This window comes from Chenopodium quinoa, unplaced genomic scaffold (genome assembly GCF_001683475.1).
Source record: "Chenopodium quinoa cultivar QQ74 unplaced genomic scaffold, ASM168347v1, whole genome shotgun sequence".
NCBI classification, from domain to species: Eukaryota; Viridiplantae; Streptophyta; class Magnoliopsida; order Caryophyllales; family Amaranthaceae; genus Chenopodium; species Chenopodium quinoa.
In genome coordinates, this window is record NW_018742815.1 from 1,983,365 (window position 1) to 2,003,980 (window position 20,616).

A 20,616-nucleotide genomic window follows, 5' to 3' on the forward strand; every position below is an offset into this window, starting at 1 on the left:
TGTATTATTTTTATTATGTGTTATTGTGTTAGCACTTAGCACTTGATTAGTTGGTTGTTATTTTTATTAAAAATTTGTAGTAGAATTTAATCCCTTTGGTGAATTATTTGAACTTTATTATAAATTTATTAATATTTGACAATTTTTAGGAAAAAATACCATCTCATCATAAACCGCAAACCAAACCGCACCAAACTGCATTATTACGGTTTGGTTTGGTTTGGTTTCAATACTAATATGGTTTGGTTTGGTTTGAAAAATTGACCAAACCGTATTTTACGGTTTGGTTTGGTTTAGACTCAAACCACACCAAACCACACCATGTTCACCCCTAGTTATCATTTTAATATTTGTAGAAGAGAGAGAGAAAATTGCGCTGCAGTTTATAAAGGATGGTCTCCCCTCTTTCTCTAATCTCTATTCTCCTCTTACATTTCTTTCTTTTTTTTTATTTAAAAAAAAATTAATTTTTTGAAAGAACTCTATTCTCCTCTTTCCTATCTTTTTCTTTTTTTTCTTTTTCCTTTATTTTTTCCGGTTATTTTGGTAGACTTTGGGGTAAGTTAGGGTCTGTTCATATTTACTGAACTGAGCTGAACTGAACTGATTGGAGCTGAACTGAACTGATTGGAGCTGAACTGAACTGAACTAAGCTGAAATTAATATTTTATGAGAGAAGGAAATTAAGAGCTGAACTGAACTGAACTGAACTAAACTGAACTGAACTAAATTGAACTGATTGGAGCTGAACTGAACTAAACTGAACTGATTGGAGCTGAACTGAACTAAACTGAACTGAAAATAAGTAAATATGAACAGGCCCTTAGTAAAGACAATAGTTTACTCGATTAGGGTAGTAACTCTTTCGAGTTACTTGGTTAGAGGTTTATTGAGAGGTTCGTTCAGAGATTATTTGAGGATTACTTAGTCAAGGCCTCATGGGTTGCTTGAGGGGTTACTCGGTCAGGGGTTACTTGAGGCTCATTCGAGTAACCTCTAATCGAGATGCCGGGCACATAGTGCAGCCATGAAAAATACCCTTTTAGATAAAATAACTTAAAATTTTCATTATTCCTACTTATATACTTTGCATTTTCAATGTTTTATTATTTTACTAGTATAGTTATTTGATCCTCGATGATAAATTTTTTTAGAAAACAACAATTTACAATATAATTTCTACAACTATGCTTAATGGAAATTATTATGCATTGAAATTGTAAATAAAAAAGTAGAAAAATTTGTGAGAAAAGTCCTTTTATGTAGACCTTTTTTACTTGAAATGTCATTTTATTTTTTTAAAAAAGGTTGGGTTATGAGTCTTATGACTAATTGACTAGAGTCCTTTTACCATTTTGTGTGTTGATTTTATTTTCGCCTAAAAAAGTCACATGACCAAGTTTTTTTTTCTTTTTTTACCCCTGTTTTCCCACTTTTATTTTCCCCTTTCCCCCTTTTAAATCTTAACTTCTCAGTACTTTTCTCACTTATTAAACCCTAATTGAAGTATTGGGGTTAATTGTATTGAGAAATTATTTTTTGATAGAGAACTTTGCTATATTACAAAGCTTTTTGTTTGGAAAATGGCAAAATGGCCGGTGATAGGCATTGATTTAGGGACAACATACTCATGTGTAGGAGTGTGGCAGGCACAACAAAACCGTGTAGAGATCATTACTAATGACTTGGGAAGCCGTACGACACCGTCTTGGGTGGCCTTCACCCCTAACAATCGCCTTGTCGGCGAGGCGGCAAGGAACCAAGCGGGAAAGAACCCTTCAAACACTATTTATGGTTTGTTATTAACTTTTTTTTTTTTTTTCTTTTTTTTGGTTGATGATTTGCTTCCTATTCTAAGCATGTGATTAAATAGTTGCTTGAAAAGTTGAAAATTAATGTTGTAGTATTTGTTCTGTGTTAAGATTTCAATTGAATTTCACCGTTGACCAAAGAACTATAGTTTTTATGTTCATGATTTGGTTTGTTAATTTAGATTTTCTGTAAAAATGTTTGTAAGACTATTAATGAATTTGATTTGATGATTAATTAGATTCCACAAAATGCGAAACACATCTTGAACCTATATATATAGATAAGGGTTTTGACTTTGAATTATAGTGGTGATCTCAAAATATGTTTAACATTAAGCCTAAACTATACAATATGTAGTTACATTAAATTAAATTTATGAGATGAACATGTTATTATAAGCACTAATAATGCACTATGTTATGAGGTGCAAATAACTTGTTTTCCTAGTGGGCAAATGAATTGATTTATGTCTCTCTTAAATCTTAACTTGAGGTTGAAAATGACTGATTTTGTACGACTACAGTGTCAATGTGTCATAGGTTTCTAACTTCTTGTTAATGAGTATGAACAGACGCCAAAAGGCTCATAGGTAGAAGATTCAACGACGACAAGCTTCAAAAGGACATGAAGCTCTGGCCTTTTAAAGTAGTTGCTTGTCCTGATGGTAACGATGGAAAGAAGCCCATGATCATGGTCACCAACAAGGGTGAAGAGAAGAAACTTGCTCCTAAAGAGATATCCTCAATGGTGCTCGCGAAGATGAAAGAAACTGCAGAGGCCTATCTTGACTCAGAAGTAAAAAATGCTGTTGTTACTGTTCCGGCCTATTTCAGTGATGCTCAACGTCAGGCAACTAAAGATGCAGGACTCATTGCTGGACTGAATATCATACGAATAATTAATGAGCCAACAGCAGCCGCGATTGCCTATAATTTTGACAAGTTTAAGAGCAACGAAGTCACCCCTAAGAATGTGTTGGTGTTTGATCTTGGAGGAGGGACTTTTGACGTTTCTTTTGTCACTATTAAAAGAAACGTTGTGGAAGTGAATGCTGTAGGTGGTAACACCCACCTTGGTGGAGTTGATTTTGACAGTAGAATGGTGAGTCATTTTGTTGTGGAATTTAAAAGAGAGCACAATAAAGACATTAGTGCCAATCCTAGAGCTCTTGGGAGGTTGAGAGCTGCTTGTGAAAAGGCTAAGAGACAACTTTCGTGGACTACTGAGACTAATATCGAGATTGATTGTCTGTTTGATGGAATAGATTTTTCAACTACCATAACTCATGCTCGATTTGAGAAGATGAATATGGATTTGTTCAGGGATTGTATGGATGTTGTTGAGAAGTGTTTGAAGGATGCCAAAATGGGAAAGAGTGATGTTGATGATATTGTTTTTGTGGGTGGTTCGACAAGGATCCCGAAAATTCAGCAAATGTTGCAGGACTATTTTAATGGAAAGGAGATATCCAAAAGCCTGAACCCGGATGAGGCTGTTGCCTATGGAGCAGCCATTTATGCTGCAATCTTGAGTGATGTACGACAAGATGAGCAATTTTCGCTTGTTGATGTCACTCCTTTATCTCTCGGTGTTGGGCTAAGTAGTGGCGCTTTCAGAGTTGTGATTCCAAGGAACACACCGATCCCTACCAAGGTAAAGAAGAACTCGGTCACTGTCTCTAACCACCAAACTAGGATGAGGACTAGTGTGTATGAAGGCGAGAGTCCTATTGCTGAGCAGAACAACTTCTTAGGTGACTTTCTTCTTACTGGCATTCCTCCGGCACCAAAAGGAAAAATCAGGTAATTGATTGTTTCAGCATTGATGCCAATGGTATCTTGACTGTGACATCATCAGAAGAAAAGTCTGGTAAGAAGAACCAAATTACTATAACAAATAACAAAGGGAGGTTATCAAAGGTGGAAATTGATAGGATGTCGAATGAGGCCAAGACGTACATTGCTAAGGATAAAGAGCAAAAGAAGGCCGCGAATGCCAAGAACACTTTGGAGAATTATATACATGAGATGGAGGATGCCTTAAGAGGTAGTGGAGAGAACATCGGTGCAAAAGACAAGAGGAAGCTTGGGGATGCCATTGATCAGACAGCACAATGGATAAAATGGAATACCATCCATGCCGAAGCTTCTATGTTTGAGGAAAAAATCAAAGAACTTGAGGGCAGTTGTGCTCATATCATTGCAAAGCTGCGTCAACAGCTGAAAGATGTTGGTGAAGCTAGTTATTCTCGAACCAAGATTGAAGTTGTGGAGCTCGATTGACAGAGCTTTGGTGTGAGTTGTGGATATACTATCTTTGGTCTAAAATTAGTTTGTGGTGTTAATAGACAAATAGTTTGAATTACTTTGTCAACAGTCTATGTTGATGCTTTATTTGTAAGGGGTTTTGATAATGGGAACCTGACTACTTTTTAATCCTTCTGATTTTAGTACTGTTATAAGCCTCTTTTAGATCCTTTTATCTAGAAATCCGACTCCATTTAGCAAGCTTTGTTGAACTATGCTACTTGTATTTTGGACCTTGACAGTGAAAAGGCGGAGAAACAAATTTGCAAAGAGACATCAGAAGCTCATATAGGAGGAAGCTATTTTACTTTATACTTTCAATTATAATGAGGCTGACAAATACTTGGTAAATGCAAAAGTTGAAGCAGCTCCACAACAACTTTGAACCTTGAATTGTTGGAATGCTCTACACGAACTGCTGATAACAGATTATGGGTGTTGTTATTTGTCGCTCCCATTTTACCGGGTAACGCTCCCTTTTTGTCTTGAAATTCCAATTTTACCCCTAATATATAAATACAGTTTTTTCTTTTCCGACCAACATTTTTCACTTTCTTACTTCTCTCTCTAACTCTCTTACTCTCCAACTCTCTAACTCTCTAAAACACTCTATTTAAAAAAAAAATTCAAAATTATTTCTTCATTTTAAAAAAAAAAAACAAAAATCATCATAAACACAAAAAAAAAATGGGTGATTCGAGGCGGATTAGACTGAGATTCGGAGGGAGGAGCTTCGGCGGCGCTGGTGGCAGCGGCGGAGGCGGCGGCGGCGGCGATGGTGGCGAAGAGGTAATTTTTTTTTTTTTTTTTTATTTCGGATCCCAGGAACTTCTGCCCAAAAATTCCGGAAGTTCCATGGAGGATCCGCCTGGAAATTCCGGATCCTCCATGGAACATCTGGAATTTTTGGGCGGAAGTTCCTTTTTTTTTTTTTTTTTTTTTTTGCCCGTTTATAAAATTGTTAATTTAATTTTTTTTTTTCGGATTTTGTTTTTTTTTTGTTATTTAGAAGTGTTAGGGTGATTATTGTTATTATTATTGTTGATATTATTATTATTGTTGTTATTATTATGGTTAGTATATTTTGTAATGTAATTATTTTTAAAAATATGATAATTTTTATTATTTTGTTGATATTAGGTTTTTATTATTAATGTTAAGGTTATTGTCGTTAATTTGTTTTTTTTTTTTTTGGATTTTGTTATTTTTGTTGTTATTTTGAAGTGTTATGGTTAGTATTATTATTATTGTTGTTATTATTGTTGATATTATTATTATTATTGTTATTATTATTATTATTATTATTATTATTATTATTAGTGTTATTATTTTTAAAAATATGATTAGTATTATTATTAAACTAATTTGATATTATGGTTGTTGTTGTTGTTTAATTTTTGTTGCTGCTGTTGTTGTTATAATAATATTATTATTATTGTTATTAGTAGTACTATTATTAATATTTTTAATTATGATTAGTATTATAGTTGTTGATATTAGTGTTATTATTATTGTTATTATGGTTATTGTTGTTGTTGTTAATTTGTATTTGTTGTTGTTGTTGTTGTTGTTGTTGTTGTTAGTTAGTTAGTTAGTTATTGTTGTTGTTAATTTGTATTTGTTGTTGTTGTTGTTGTTGTTATTATTATTGTTATTATGGTTATTGTTGTTGTTGTTATAATAGTATTATTATTATTATTATTATTATTATTATTATTATTATTATTACTAAAATCGGATTATTTTTTATTTTATGTAGATCGAGGGTTCTGGTGCTCGACATGCAATATCACGACGTTTGAAAGCGTCTGTTAGGAGACAGACATCTCGATCTTCACCGCTTCAGCCCGAGCAGCAGCAATACGGGTCTACTAGTGGTTGGTCTAGACCAACAGTCTGATAGTAGTCGGCCCTTGTACTCTGCAAGTGAAGCACCAAAATCTGACGAGGAAAAAGAATGTTCGACTAGTCATGCTGGTGACCGGGATGAAGAACAGGACCCTTAGGATTTCCATATGGTATATAGGGGTCAGTCTGGGAGATTTGTTGGTAGTGGATCGAGTCAGCCTACTTCCAACTCTGCAGAGGCATGGTTAGTGCAGGAACCGATGCCGGGTGGGCCTGAGGATGGGTCAGTTATCCTTAGTTTTGGCGGTCACGTGGCACGGTATATCTGGATGGAACAGGAGCGTAGTGTTTTGCGCTGTTTGAGTAGGACAAAGTTATGTTCTGACTTGTTCACTTGGCGAGGTCGTCAATCTGTGGAGGACCTTGCGGCGATTGATGCTAGTTGGTTGTCTCACTTGCCTGACCTGATGTTTAAGAGACTTGATTGGTCGTTGATTTTTCTGCTTTTGTTGAGAGGTGGCAGCCAGATACGAATACCTTTCACATGCCATTTGGGGAGATTACGATCTTGCTGCACGACGTGTACAACATACTTGGGTTACGGGTTGCACGGACGTGTTACGGGACGCGTGCTCGGTCACCATGGATATGACTCTAGATGATCTGTCTGAGGTTTGCGGCACAAAGACCATTTGGCAGGGTAGTGGGGTGTTGACTGATAAGATTTTTGAGCCGACATTGGCGGTTGACCGGGATTTTAGTGAGCAGCTTGATGCATACTTGTGGTTAGTGCTTGGAGGTACACTGTTTGTAGACAAGAGTGGTAACCGTACGCATCCTTCCTTCCTCCACGAGCTATGTCACACGGATGTCTCTATTAACGAGTATGCTTGGGGAACAGCTGCACTGGCCTACTTGTATCGGCAACTGGGCACGGCATCACGGAAAGGTGTTGATTCGATTGCTGGTTGTCTCACGCTTCTGCAAGCGTGGATTTACGAGTACTTTCCATGCTTTCGGCCACAGCAGGGTACCTTAACCCAGGACCTTCAAATGCCTCGTGCGTCTGCTTGGGATGTTGGAGCGGGATGTCCTAGCAAGAACCTGGAGAGCCTGTTAGCTTTTCGTACTAGGATTGATGCGCTTACTGACCGTGAGGTGAACTGGCTACCGTACGGAGCTGATCCTGCATTACGAGTGCCCCCCACTTTATTCATTGGCTGCATCCAGTACCGTAACATCATTGAGCCATACATGCCTGATAGAGTGGTGCGCCAGCTTGGTTTCGTGCAAGGCATTCCCCGCGAGATCATCAGGCCAGAGAAGGCCAAGAGGCCGACTAACTTGAAGATGTATCGGGTAGACTTCCCGACTGAGATGACAGCTGTGATGTGGAACAGGTTTATCCCTGGGGTATCTCAGAGTGTTGTTTTAGGTGCCTTACCCAGGCTTAGTGCTGCAGCTCCTTCGGTTGCGCCTGGTTACATGCAGTGGATGTACAGGTTTTCTCACCCGCAGGTATCTCCAGGTGCAAGAGTTACAAGCAACCTGCCTGAGCGGACTAACACTGATTACGTAAGTATTTATGCTTATTATTATATTAACAATGACTTCTATGAATTTTTGTGTTTATAATATGTTATTGTTTGATTTGCAGTGGATGGGTCGGTCCATGGAGATTCACCAAAGAGCACTAGCTGAGTATCCTGAAATGTCGAGTGAGACTCGAACAATGACTGAGCAGCTTGTATTTGATTGGAGGTCAAAAATGGGACTTTAGATTATGTTGATTAGATGTTCTGTTAGTGGTTTTAATTATGTTATGAACTTATTTTTAATTTTTTTAAAATGTAATGTATAAACTGGACACTTATTTTATTTTATATTTGATGTTTTGTTGCATATCATGTTAGATTAAAAGCAAATACATTTAAAATTAATTTCATAATTCTAATTTTCTTACAAATGTTCAAAGTTAGTGAATGTACATTACAAACTACCTAACTAATGCATCCCACATGTCCCTTCTCAATTTATATGCTTGATCCCATCCATTGACACTATCCTCGTGGTGTTCCGTCCACCAACCGGCGATCGGCGGGAGTGGTGAATCAGGTACAAGGTCAAGATGGATAAAATGTGATCCACCAACTGTAGCAATCACAAACTCTCGAGTCGATGACCGAACCCCGTTGCTTGCCCTAAGCGGTAATACTGTGATGCATGGGTAGTAGCAAGTTGGTACTAGGCCTACTCCGAGACAAATCACCCTTGCGTTGAACCACGTAGCAATAGGAAATAAATCTTGAATTGTAACCATCCAATTCCGCTCCCGGACAGCCCCACCATCCCATCGAATACGCTCCACGTTCATCCAAAGTCGCTCAAGCCCGTAAATCCGTTCGTACAAAGCAGGATGACCAGCGATCTCGTTCGCTATTGTTTCCCGAGCGTCTAACCACTGATTTTGATCGCCAAAGAAGAAGTCGGCAACACAACGAAAGCCACAGTTCCCATCACCGATGACATCCTTCCAAAACGTAATGTACGGCAACATTGGGGCTGGAAGCAAGTTCCAATACCTGCATTGACTAATGTCACTTGGATCTACAACACAAAATTAAAAGATAAATTATTAGTAAAGCTACAAGTATTAAGTTTACATATTTTTATATTAAATATAGAATTTTAGTATTACCTGGTTCTGGGTCACCACCACGTTGAGTGTGTTGACGGTTCACATGCTCGAAATAGCTACGATCACGCCTAATGTTATTTCTCTTCGGTCGACCACGAGTGTTAAGGCTGATATGTGGTTCTTCAAGGTGTGAATGATCTGGATGTAGCTCCTCTTCAATGATTTGCGTTACATTTCGACGTACGGTCGGGTCACTTTCCATGACTTCGTCGATTAGGGACCGAAAATGTGCAGCCTCCTCGGTCGAATCATTTACCACTTCAGGAATGTTAACACCATCACCAATAACCAATATCTTCCAAAAAGAATGAATTTGGCTGCTATACAATCCTGTCTGTGCAACTATCGAATCATGTATCTGGCAAGCACATGGAAGACCATGGGTCACACGCATAGCACATCCGCACCGTTCATGGACCTGGTAACTCAAATCCCGCATCCTTTTCGTCTCCTTATCCAGAACTTTCAAGCAATGTTGAGACACTTTGCCATTTATACGTGAAAGTGGCAACTGTCTGTACATCTGACCAATTTTAGACCTTGATGCCTCCAACTCATTACGAATTTGTATGATGCGATTACCAATATGACAATGGACTCGGGCCCATACGGTATCCAAAGCACCTGCCAATGATTCTAATTAGTAAATTCAAATACAATTACAATTACGTAACAACGAGAACAACTAATAAAATCATACAACTAACCTGTGGATGATTCAAACCAAGTTTTCACTGCTGAATGTTGGCTCTCAACTCTGCAGTTGGTGGTGATACCAAAATGAAGAATCTGGTTCGTCCAAAATTTCACAAATTTCTCCTTATGACAAAGCCATGTTCTCTGAACATACTGAATCACTTCCGGATATTTTCCCCACCTCACTTGCATGGCAGTTAGAGCACGATCATACTTCGCCTGTGTTGTTGCATTCACGATTTTGAACCATCTCCCAGCTCTAAAACTGACACCAACCGTCTTGTTTCCAAACATCTTCGTCACCTTAGCCTCCACATCTCTGTTGATGTGCCATAGACAGAGTAAATGTGACATCCCTGGAAAGACTTCTCTCAAAGCCACACAAAGCCCAAGATCACGGTCTGAAATAAATACAGATGGCTCTATATCAAACCCAATCAACTCCCTTAATCTCTGCAACACCCACTGATAGCTAGTCGTGCACTCGTCGCGCATGAAAACATATCCAACTAGAAAATTCTGGTTTGTCGGTGTCACGCCTACAACCTCAAAGAAAGGCATGTTATATCGATTGGTCTTGTAAGTAGAATCCATACCTATGACATGTGGGTATGTGCGGAGTATGTTGACCATGATCGGGTGCACCATAAATGCATGTTGCAAAACGTTGTGATCATCGTTCGTGACCCAGTAAATGTATTTACTCTCTCTCGCCAGATGAAGAAATTGCTGAACAACTCCTCTTCCTTCGGACATCTCCATCCTGAAGTCATTTCGGCAATTGTAAATGTGTCGGATGTTTGGATGATCATCAGGAAATTGCTCGACAATAGTGGACATGATGTTACGGGGAGCAACCTTGGACTTTGTCATGTCCCGCACAACCTGTTTTGCACCCGGACTCAATCCGCTCACTTTACGGTGACCCTCTGGGTACACAATCATTGGGTGGTTATGTGTCCCGGTGTGATCATTTTTCGCAGTGATCTTCCAACTTTCGGTGCTCACATCATAATATATCTTGATGTAGAATGGACAACCATTAGCTTTGGTTTTGGTGTCCTTCCGTATTGCGTTCTCCAAATCTCTCGGCTTGCTCCTTCGTGATCGATCACATCGCAAATACCGATACGGCCGACCATCTCTGGTTTTGTTATAAGACAATTTCACCAATATAAATCCCAATTTTATGGAAACACCATCAGCCCATGTAACTGCATCGTCAAATGTAGGAAAAAACGTATCGGTGACAAAATTCCCACTATAATTCACACCGTCACCGCCTTCCTCAGATTCCATATCCTATACAAATTAAACAAAACATGCTTTATGTCAAAATAATAATAATAATAATAATAATTATTATTATTATTATTATTATTATAATTATAATAATAATAATAAAAAAAACAATACTAATACTAATAATAATAATAATAACAATACTAATAACAATAACAACAAATAAAAAACAATAACAATATTAGTGATAATAAAATTATAATAACAACTACAAAACAATTTATAAGACCATAACATTAATTAATTAATAAATAATAAAAATAAAAATAAAAATAATAATAATAATAATAATAATAATAATTATAATAATAATAATAATAATAATAATAATAATAATAATAATATTAAAATTATATTTCTACTAATTAATAATAACAATATCAACAACAACAACAATAAAAATAAAAATAACAGCAACAACAACAATAATAATATCAACTACAACAACAACAACAATAATATCAACAACAACAACAACTACGATAATAATAATAATAATAATAATAATAATAATAATAATATTTTCAATAATAATAATGAAACAAAAAATAAACATATTACTAATAATCATATTAATACAACAAAATTACATTAATTATCAAATACTAAATCACAACAATAATCACAAGACCACGAAAAAAAATACATAAAAAAAAACTTAATAAACATAAAAAAAATTAAATAAACGTACTTAACATTTAAAAAAAATATATATGAATAGGGACATCCGCCTAAAATTTTCGGATGTCCCTTGGTACATCCGCCTAAAATTTCCGGATGTACCATGGAACATTCGGATTTTTAAGGCGGATCCCATCTTCCGCTTGAAATTTCCGGATGTTCCATGGTACATCCGAAAATTTTAGGCGGATGTACCTAGGACATCCGGAAATTTTAGGTGTATGTCCTAATTACCGAAAATAAAAAAACTTACAGAATGATCCGACGCATTCTCCGGCGTACGTATGTTCCACTCGCCGTCCATGACCCAAGACCCGTCGGAAAATTTCACGATTTTTAAAAATAGAACATTTAGGTGGTCGTGGGGACCGATTTTGTTGCAAGGCCGTGGGGACCGATTTTGGGAGGCTCGGGACAGCAATGTCGTGAAGTGAGGGGATCGTTTCATGTATGGTGTCCAAATGGGGAACAAGGTCCTTTTTATAACACAAATTGCATAAAGGGCATAGTGGTCCATTCAAGTCAAAAAGGGAGCGTTACCTGGTAAATTGGGAGCGACAAATAGCAGTTGAGTTACTTGTGTGCCTGATCGTGTCCATGGATTTCGTTAAACATTCTTTAATATTCTAATTTTGCAAATACCCAAACTTAAAATAAAGATTGTTTTTTTTAGTGTTCTACCCGGTTCACCCTTTGGGCTAATCCGGATTCGGAGATCAGTTCTGGGTGGTTAGGTTCCAGTCCCCTCCCAATTGTTGTTGCGGGGGATCGAACACGGGTTCTCCCTACCAAGTGTAGTCCCAATCACCACTATACCAACAACCAATTGATTAAAATAAAGATTGTTAAGATTGTTGTCTTCCATGTATTCTAAAGTTATCTGCTTTGGATATCTAGGGAGAACTATGCTGATAACTTAATAAATAATGCTAGATATTTACTCACTTGCTATAATTACTTGCTATAATTACACAAATTAAGAATTTTTTTTTTTTTTTTTTTTGTGATGTGAGTGGGTGTAAAATTTAGTAAGCGAGAGTATAAAAAGGTGGGTTTGTGTCAGAAATGGTGAAAAAAGTAAAAGAGAGAGCATGAAAATGTGTAATTATGGGGTTGAATTGAAAGAGTAAGATTGTAAAATGATTATGTATGTCATTAAAAAATAAAGCAAAGTGAGATAAACAATAAACAAAATGAGTTGAAAATTAAAAATAAAAAAACTACCTAAAATGAAAAGTGAGTAGAAAAAACAATTGAAAGAATACATTGTTATAAGTCTTATTACTACCATAACATTGGTCAATTGTATGTTATTATCAAACTAAAATTTAGGGTTCGTTGCTGAAGATTAAAAATTTATGGTTTCATAATCTTTGGAAGTATCTAGAAGATCATATGAGTATTTTCACTCATATAACCAATTTAATTAGTACTACCTCGCATATTGTATTGCTTCGGATGGCATATTTTATTAAGGCGATAGATCATAGATGTCTGCAATGTAACTAAATCTAAGGAATTATTTGTAAGTGTCGTTTAGTTATCTTTTGTAAATGCAATTTTTTTTATCCTTATAAATTTATCCTACACTAAAGCTTATAAATAACTTTATCCTTATAAAATCCTTGTTTCAAAAAAAAAAAATATTAAAAAAAAATCCTATCTTCTTTAATTGGATGGTTAATATGACTAAAAGGGAGTGTTTGGAAAGTGGGATTATGAGGTGGGAATAGGATTATTTAATCCCAAGCTCCAAAATCCCATGTTTGTTTGATGGGAATTAGTTTAGGGAGTGGGAATAAGCTTGGGAATATTTACCCTCTATTCCCACCATTTTATTACCTAGGGGGGTAGGTAATAAAATGGTGGGAGTTCTCTAGCTATGTAAAAGACATAATTGCCCTTAACTTAATAATACATATCAAATTTGAGTCTTTGAGATTTAAGACAATAAGGATAAAATTGTAATTTCATCCTTTAATCCTAATTTTATTCCAAGTTATATGCCAAACAAGAGATTGGGAATATTTGACAAACTCCCACTTACCAATTCCCATTCTCACTTCCACTTTATATTTCCCAAATTCCCATTCCCACTTGCCAAACGCCCCGTAAATTGTTTTCATTGCAACTATTGACGAATTTGACGATTAATTGGTTACTTGCAATCAAAGACTTTAGTCAACACTAAACATTCATAAGCAAAATCTACACCTCCCCTATAATTATTTCACTTCAATTCCCATACTTGTGCAATCATCAAACTAAATTGCGTCAAACCCTAACCAATCTTTTCGAGAATCCTTAATTCCTTGAATAATGGTGATTAAAGGGAAAAAAGAATGGCCAGCATAGGAATCGATCTCGGGACAACATACTCTTGTGTTGGAGTTTGGCAGCACGGCCGTGTTGATATCATTATCAACGATCAAGGAAACAGAACGACGCCGTCTTGTGTTGCTTTCAATCAAACCCAACGTCTTGTTGGCGAGGCTGCTAATAATCAAGCTACCGCTAATCCAATTAATACTATTTTTGGTATTTCTATCCTCCAATTTTTATTGTGTTTGCTTTATAATGTTATAGCTTGATTTTGCCTCTTTCTTTTTAACGTGTGTACAATTTATCTCAGTAGCATATAGTATGTTGATTAATTAATTAATTAATTAATTAAGCTGTTGATTTTTGTTGATTAAGCTGTTGATTTTTGTTAAGAATCTGGATTGCATTTGAATGTACTGTGGAATTACATGTATACGAGTTGTTGAGCTAACAAGTCTTAGCTTATTTTTCTCCTAAAGCACATTAATTATTTATGTGACAAAAGTTTATATCTCAAAAATAGATGCAGTCAATAGCAGTCCTGAAATTCGTCAATTTCTTATAATTTGGATGATGTTAATTGCCGTGTTAGTTATTCACATAAATAAACTGATGCAGATGCAAAGGAGGCAAACCCAGGCAATCAGCCTGATTGATGAATTTTGTCAATCAGTTGCTTTTTGTGGGCCCCCCCTTGCCAAATAAATTAATTTTATACTACTATTCGGTTTTGAAGACGTTAGTAACTCTAACGTCTGTTTCTTTTTTTTTTTTTTTTTTTTTTTTTAAAGAAATTTATTAACATCTTCTCCAATCTTCCACCCCAACACCGTCATAGTCACCATCACTCCGACCACCATCCGAAACCCATCACAGCCACCACCATATTTACGCCTTCCGCCGAACGAACCCAGAAAGCCTGAGATCTTCGTCCTCGCTCTTCTTCAGTTCTTCCCGTCGTCCTCTTCTTCCCAATAATGGCAGCTTCGCGGCGAAACTAAAAGACACCCTACTTGAATAGAGTGTAAATTAGGGCCATATCAACTCTTTAGGGAAAGCATTTCATTTGCGGCGACATTTTAAACTGCCATATAAGGTGGGTTTTTGCGGAATTTCAGAATTGGGTGATGGGTTTTGGAGCTTGAGTTCCATAGAAATGGAGGTTGAGAGAAATTGGGGGTTGAATTGAGTGGTAATTGTGGTAATTAAGGGAGTGAGAATGAAGATGATGATGATGATGAGGTTAATCAAGCTTTCATGGTGGTTGTTACTTGTTAGGATTGGAAGCTGAAATTCTGGGTTTTGAGTGATCGATTACTCCCATTCGCATTTTTATTTAATTTTTTGGGTTGTTGTTGGAGTGCTTGTTGATTGATTTTAATGGAAGGAGGAGGAGGTGGATTTGCAGGGAGTGGGGTGGATTTGCAGGGAGTAAGAGTGAGAGAGAGAGAGTGAGGTGGATTTGTGGTAACGACAATGAATATCAACGTTTGCACAAGACCAAACTACCCTTACTAATATGACTGAAAAGACGAAATTGACCCTTGATTTACACAAACTGTAAATCAGCTTGATTGACTTGTATTTCCTCGATGCAAAGAGGCTTATTCACTAGTAGAAAAACTTTCATTTGCGTCACTCGTAGAAACAAGCGAAGCAAATGATATATTTTAGCTTCATTATAAGTTATTTGCGTCGCACATTTTCTATGAAGCGACGCAAATGCCTGATATGCTTCAGCTTTATGTTATTTGCGTCACGTTTATTTATTAGAACGACGCAAATAACGGTCTTATTTGCGTCACTCCTTTTGGAACAAGTGACGCAAATGAGTTTGAGAGTTATTTGCGTCACTTCTTTAATTAATGAGCGACGCAAATAGTTAATTCACCTCATTAAATTTAAGTTTTTTGCGTCACTTTTTTAATTAATGAGCGACGCAAATAAGTCTAGGTTAGTAATAAATTCTAATTTTTCCACCCATCTCCCCATTTGCTGCTGCCTCCAAATTCAATATACCCACAAAAAAAATACTCTTGCTAACCCATTTGTTGTTGCCTTTAACAACTGAATTCAACAACACAATTCTTTCAAACCCAGAAAAATAGAAAGATCCAAGCCAAAAATCTCTGATTTTCGAGCACAAAATCAAATCAAAACCCCCAGCAAAATCGAACACGAAAACCCCCATACAAATCGAGCAAACCCCCCCCCCAATTCGAGCAGAAGTTCGGTGTATAAACCCCCAGCAAATTCGAATGTAAACCCCAGAATAATCGAAAAATTTCCTTTCAAAAACCCCCTAAGTCGAGCAGAAATTCCAACCTAAACCCCCAACAATTTCGAACCCTAAAAACCCCAGAAAAATCGAACATTTCGAGCAAAAAAAACCCCCCAATTAGAGAAGAAATTCGAACCTAAAACCCCAACAAATTCGAACCCTAAAAACCCAGAAAAATCAAACATTTTTTTGCCAAAAACCGCCCAATTTGAGCAAATATTCATACCTTAACCCTAGAAAATTCTTACCCTAAAAACCCTAGAAAAATTAAACATTTTGGAGCCAAAAACCCCCCAATTATTCGAGCAGAAATTCAAACCTCAACCTCAAGCAGTAAAATGCCCCAATTCAAGCTCAAAATCAGTGCTAAACACCCCAGAAAATTCAAGCAAAACCCCCTAAAAACTTATTATATTTTACCCCCATAAACCCTAGAAATTTCGACCTAATTAGAGGAAAAGTTCCGTGAAGTTCGACCCATTGTAGCAGTCAATTTGTGAAGTCAATTTCAGCTAAGTTCAACCCATTGGCTCTTGTTGTTATGTTAAATATTTTCATGGTAGATAAATTTCAGCATTTAACTTGAACAAGTACTTAGTTTAATTGCAAAAATGGTGTTAGTTCATTAGAAAATAATTTTTAGCTTGTTTGGCTTTTGTTGGTTTAATTAATATATGTAAATTTATGTCAGATTTCTCTACTATGTGGAAGTGAATTCCTTAAGTTCCACGAGTTTGTGATTGTATACAAACAATTGAGGCGGTAGTACACATACGACATTGTCTTCGCTTGTTGTATATACTCTAACCATTCTCTGTAGTTTTAGCTTATTTTTTGTGGTTGGTATAATGATTTGTGAATTTTATTGGATTTCTAATTGTGATATAATTGATTGAAATTGCAATAATATTTGCATCATAGTGCATGACCCAAGGTTTAGTGACTTGTTATTTTAGGAACCGGGCAATGGATTATGCCATAATACCATTAATTAGAATGTGTTGGGTCAATTGGATTTGCAGTACTTAATTGACTGTCTATGATTGTTAATTGTATTTAGGCCCTTGTAAGTTGCAACTATGTTTCCATTCATGAATCCTGATTGTATCCTCGGATTTGAGGTGAGTTGAATTTAGCTATTTGCTGGGCATTAGGATCCTCTTTCACCTGTTGTTTTATTTATAAATAAATATTGGATTCTTATAATTAATAACTTGTCTTTACAGGGAGGATGATATGCTTAAGAAGCTTGGAGACCTTGTGAATGAGAGTCATTATAGCCGCAGTGTTCTCTATGAACGCAGGTAAAAAGCTTCAGCAATTAATATTGCTAAATTGAGTTCAATATGCTTATTTGATGCACTACTATATTTTTGATTAAATGCAACAGTAAAAAAAATAGCTAATATATATGCTGTTGGCAGGGGGATAATTTAGCTAAGAACTAGTGAATTTCTTTTTTATTGCTACATTTTAATGTATGTTCTGACTTTTGGGATTAATTAAGTGGGCTGCTGGGTATTTCAATCACTTGTACGTTGGTTTCTTAAGTTCTTTGTATTTTAATAATCACCATCATAACAATAAAAATTCTTTGAAAAAGAGGAAATAACATTATAATTAACAATAAAATCTAAATCATACTTCATTATGAATTGTGCCAAGCAATTTAAATTTTAAGAAAGAAATAAAAATAGAGAAAGTACGATTTAAGAAGTTTAAAAGCCCAAAGAGAAAGAAAGAGATAACTTCTAACCCAAAGAGAATGAAATAAAAATAGAGAAAGTACAATTTAAGTTTTGCTTTTGCTTGTCACCTGAATTATTTCTTATTCTCACATAGTGTAATTTGAATATTTTATCTGTTCGAAATACTTCAAAATCATCATAGCAATGAGTATTTTACTACGGTATAAGCTGTCAAATATTTCATTTTTACTTAATAAATACAATTTGAAGTACCTACACTTGAATTACACCTTTGCTCATCTATTTGTGTTGTGCTAATAGGATTTTTCAAGATCTACACCGTATAAAGAGGAGGAGATAAACGAGGTTCAAGATATTTGGGCAGACTATTTTATATGCTATGTTGAACTTTAGATCTACACTTAGCAAACTCCATTTACTTATTAGACTCTTGTTTTATTTGTTAGGCTTGACATGAATGTATTTGGTTTACCAACAATTTGGGTTGGTATTGGTGATTGTATTGGATGATGACCATAATGTCAATGATATTGAGTTGTAAATTTATTGGACAGGTTTATAATATGCCGCCGTCATTCCCAATTTTATGGGTAGGCCAAAATACAAAGGAGACTCTGCCGAAATTTACATTTGCATTCAATAATATTGCATTTTAATTTCAATTATTAGCGTTAGCATATTACTTTATACCACTAGCAAGGAAAAAAGGTACTACCATATACAAGCAATTATTATAATTAAAAAAAAAAAAATCACCTCATTTGCGTCACTCATTAAACAAACAAGTGACGCAAATACAGTAGTTTTGTATTGTCTACTCAGTCATTTGCGTCACTCCTATATAAACAAGTGACGCAAATAACCAAAAATAAGTTTATCGGAAGAGTCATTTGCGTCGCTCTTTTATAAAGGAGTGACGCAAATAACAAAAAAGAAGTTTATCAGAAGAGTCATTTGCGTCGCTCTTTTATAAAAGAGTGACGCAAATAACAAAAAAGAAGTTTATCAGAAGAGTCATTTGCGTCACTCTTTTATAAAGGAGTGACGCAAATAACAAAAAATAAGTTTATCAGAAGAGTCATTTGCGTCGCTCCTTTATAAAGGAGTGACGCAAATAACAAAAAATAAGTTTATCAGAAGAGTCATTTGTGTCGCTTGTTTATAAAGGTAAGCCTCTGCAGTCTGTTTCATCTTACCCTAACACATTCTTAACAAAAAATGCTGGTACCACAAATAAGAAAGAGGTGGGTAAGAATGTGTTAGTATTTGATCTTGGCGGTGGAACATTTGATGTATCTTTGGTTAGAATTGGTAAACAGACTTATGAAGTGAAAGCAGTTAGCGGAGACACCCATTTAGGTGGTGGGGATTTTGACAGTAGAATGGTTGATTACTTTGTGGCTGAATTTAAGAGAAAACATAACAAGGACATCAGTGAAAGTCGCAAGGCTATTGGGAGGTTAAGATCCGCTTGTGAGAGGGCGAAAAGGATGCTCTCATCAGCTACCGAGACTAGTATTGATGTAGACTGTCTCTATGAGGGTATTGATTTCAATTCAACTATCTCCCGTGCCAAGTTCGAAAAGTTGAACATGGATTTGTTTACAAATTGTATGGTTCCTGTTGTGAAATGTTTGGAAGATGCCAAGATGAAAAAAGATGATGTTGATGTTGTTGTTCTTGTTGGTGGGTCAACTAGGATTCCAAAGGTACAACAACTGTTGAAAAAATTCTTTAATGGGAAGGAGCTCTGCCAAAGCATTAACCCAGATGAGGCTGTTGCATATGGTGCTGCAATTCAAGCTGCAATCTTGAGCAGTGTACACAACAATAAAGACTTTACACTAGTAGATGTCACTCCTTTGTCCCTTGGAGTTAAGCTTCATAGTGGTGAGATGAAATTTTTTGTCCTAAGAAATTCTACCATCCCAGTGAAAAAGTCGGGTAATGCCTACACTGCATTTGATAATCAGACAAGCGCTGAATTTCGTGTATATGAGGGTGAAAGACCCATTGCCGTAGACAACAACTTCTTAGGTACATTTACTCTGCACAATATCCCTCCTGCACTGAAAGGCCATGAAAAATTTGATGTCTGCTTTGAAATCGATAATGATGGCATCTTAACGGTGTCATCGCAGCATATAGGGACGACTGGCAACAAGAAGCAAATCACTATTACAAATCACAGTGGTAGGTTATCCAAAGAGGAGATTGATCGAATGGTAGAGGAGGCTAAGAAGTACAAGGCAGAGGATGAGGAGTGCAAAAAAGCTATAAAAGCCAAGCTTGCATTGCAGAACTATGCTGAAAGTATGCGGGACATGGTAGGAGTTTGATGGAAGAAGTTTCGGGAGGAGGATGCTAACAAGATGAATGATGCAATTGAAAAGACTACTCAGTGGCTAGATACTCAGTGGCTCAATTGGAATTTCAATCTCACTCAAGTTTCTGAGTATGAGGAAAAGTTAAACGAGCTGAAGAGTATTCTTGACCCTATCATTGCAGAAATGCCTTAACGAAGGTCTGCTACCAGAGATATTGTCGTCGACCCCCAATAATCTATACGACATGGCTACAGAATGATGTTATTAGTTGTGCTTGAATTCTGAAGGATGCTTTGGGGTTTTGAATTTATTTTAGTCAGGAATTGGGTTTTGATGGTATGGTGAGAAAGGATATTGATCATTTGATCTGTTTTGTTTATACTACAGAACTTAATTTAATTTGCTATACTTGTGAATAGCTTCCGTATTTTACATGTTACTTGTTCGTCTAATCGTCTTCTTGGCCAATTAGAGCCTTGTTATAGTTCTTAGACAAATCGATATGGTTTACAATACCAGTTTTAAGACTTGTATTGTTGTAGGCCTTGTAGCCTAGTACTACCTCCTTTTCCTAACATTCTTTATATTTCGTCTTAGATAGGTTTTGAAAGTGTTTTTTTTTTTTTTTTTTTTT

General features: G+C 36.1%; 3 protein-coding genes, 1 long non-coding RNA gene and 1 pseudogene across 4 annotated transcripts; 4 read left to right on the forward strand and 1 right to left on the reverse strand.

Moving 5' to 3' along the window:
- Positions 1-1,279: 1,279 nt before the first annotated feature.
- Positions 1,280-4,684, forward strand: LOC110725699 (annotated as a pseudogene).
- A 1,449-nt stretch (positions 4,685-6,133) lies between these two features.
- On the forward strand, positions 6,134-7,420 carry LOC110725403 (protein MAIN-LIKE 1-like). The gene is made up of 3 exons (XM_021904886.1): positions 6,134-6,407; positions 6,490-7,325; positions 7,367-7,420. The coding sequence occupies exons 1-3, from the start codon at positions 6,134-6,136 to the stop codon at positions 7,418-7,420; spliced, it is 1,164 nt and encodes a 387-aa protein (XP_021760578.1).
- A 706-nt stretch (positions 7,421-8,126) lies between these two features.
- LOC110725404 (PKS-NRPS hybrid synthetase CHGG_01239-like) lies at positions 8,127-10,659 on the reverse strand. The gene is made up of 4 exons (XM_021904887.1): positions 9,372-10,659; positions 8,665-9,288; positions 8,284-8,573; positions 8,127-8,180 (listed from the first exon to the last, which is right to left on the reverse strand). Exons 1-4 carry the CDS (start codon positions 10,657-10,659, stop codon positions 8,127-8,129), a joined length of 2,256 nt encoding a protein of 751 aa, XP_021760579.1.
- A 3,258-nt stretch (positions 10,660-13,917) lies between these two features.
- LOC110725707 lies at positions 13,918-18,317 on the forward strand. Its single transcript, XR_002512215.1, has 3 exons — positions 13,918-17,067; positions 17,173-17,250; positions 17,956-18,317. It is a non-coding gene; the product is annotated as an uncharacterized LOC110725707 (long non-coding RNA).
- Positions 18,318-18,795: 478 nt separating this feature from the next.
- LOC110725703 (heat shock cognate 70 kDa protein-like) lies at positions 18,796-20,367 on the forward strand. The gene has a single exon (XM_021905177.1). The coding sequence runs from the start codon at positions 19,038-19,040 to the stop codon at positions 19,992-19,994; it is 957 nt and encodes a 318-aa protein (XP_021760869.1). The 5' UTR covers positions 18,796-19,037; the 3' UTR covers positions 19,995-20,367.
- Positions 20,368-20,616: the final 249 nt, after the last annotated feature.

Bases quoted from the DNA above. Each gene is read 5' to 3' on its own strand.
- LOC110725403 (XM_021904886.1), top strand. From the start codon at position 6,134: ATGGTATATAGGGGTCAGTCTGGGAGATTTGTTGGTAGTGGATCGAGT. The intron at 6,408-6,489 runs GTTGGTTGTCTC...GAGAGGTGGCAG, and splicing joins CCTTGCGGCGATTGATGCTA to CCAGATACGAATACCTTTCA. The intron at 7,326-7,366 runs GTAGACTTCCCG...GATGTGGAACAG, and splicing joins CTAACTTGAAGATGTATCGG to GTTTATCCCTGGGGTATCTC.
- LOC110725404 (XM_021904887.1), bottom strand. From the start codon at position 10,659: ATGGAATCTGAGGAAGGCGGTGACGGTGTGAATTATAGTGGGAATTTT. The intron at 8,574-8,664 runs GTAATACTAAAA...TTTGTGTTGTAG, and splicing joins TGGTGGTGACCCAGAACCAG to ATCCAAGTGACATTAGTCAA. The intron at 8,181-8,283 runs GTTACAATTCAA...CATGCATCACAG, and splicing joins TCCGGGAGCGGAATTGGATG to TATTACCGCTTAGGGCAAGC.
- LOC110725703 (XM_021905177.1), top strand. From the start codon at position 19,038: ATGGTTGATTACTTTGTGGCTGAATTTAAGAGAAAACATAACAAGGAC.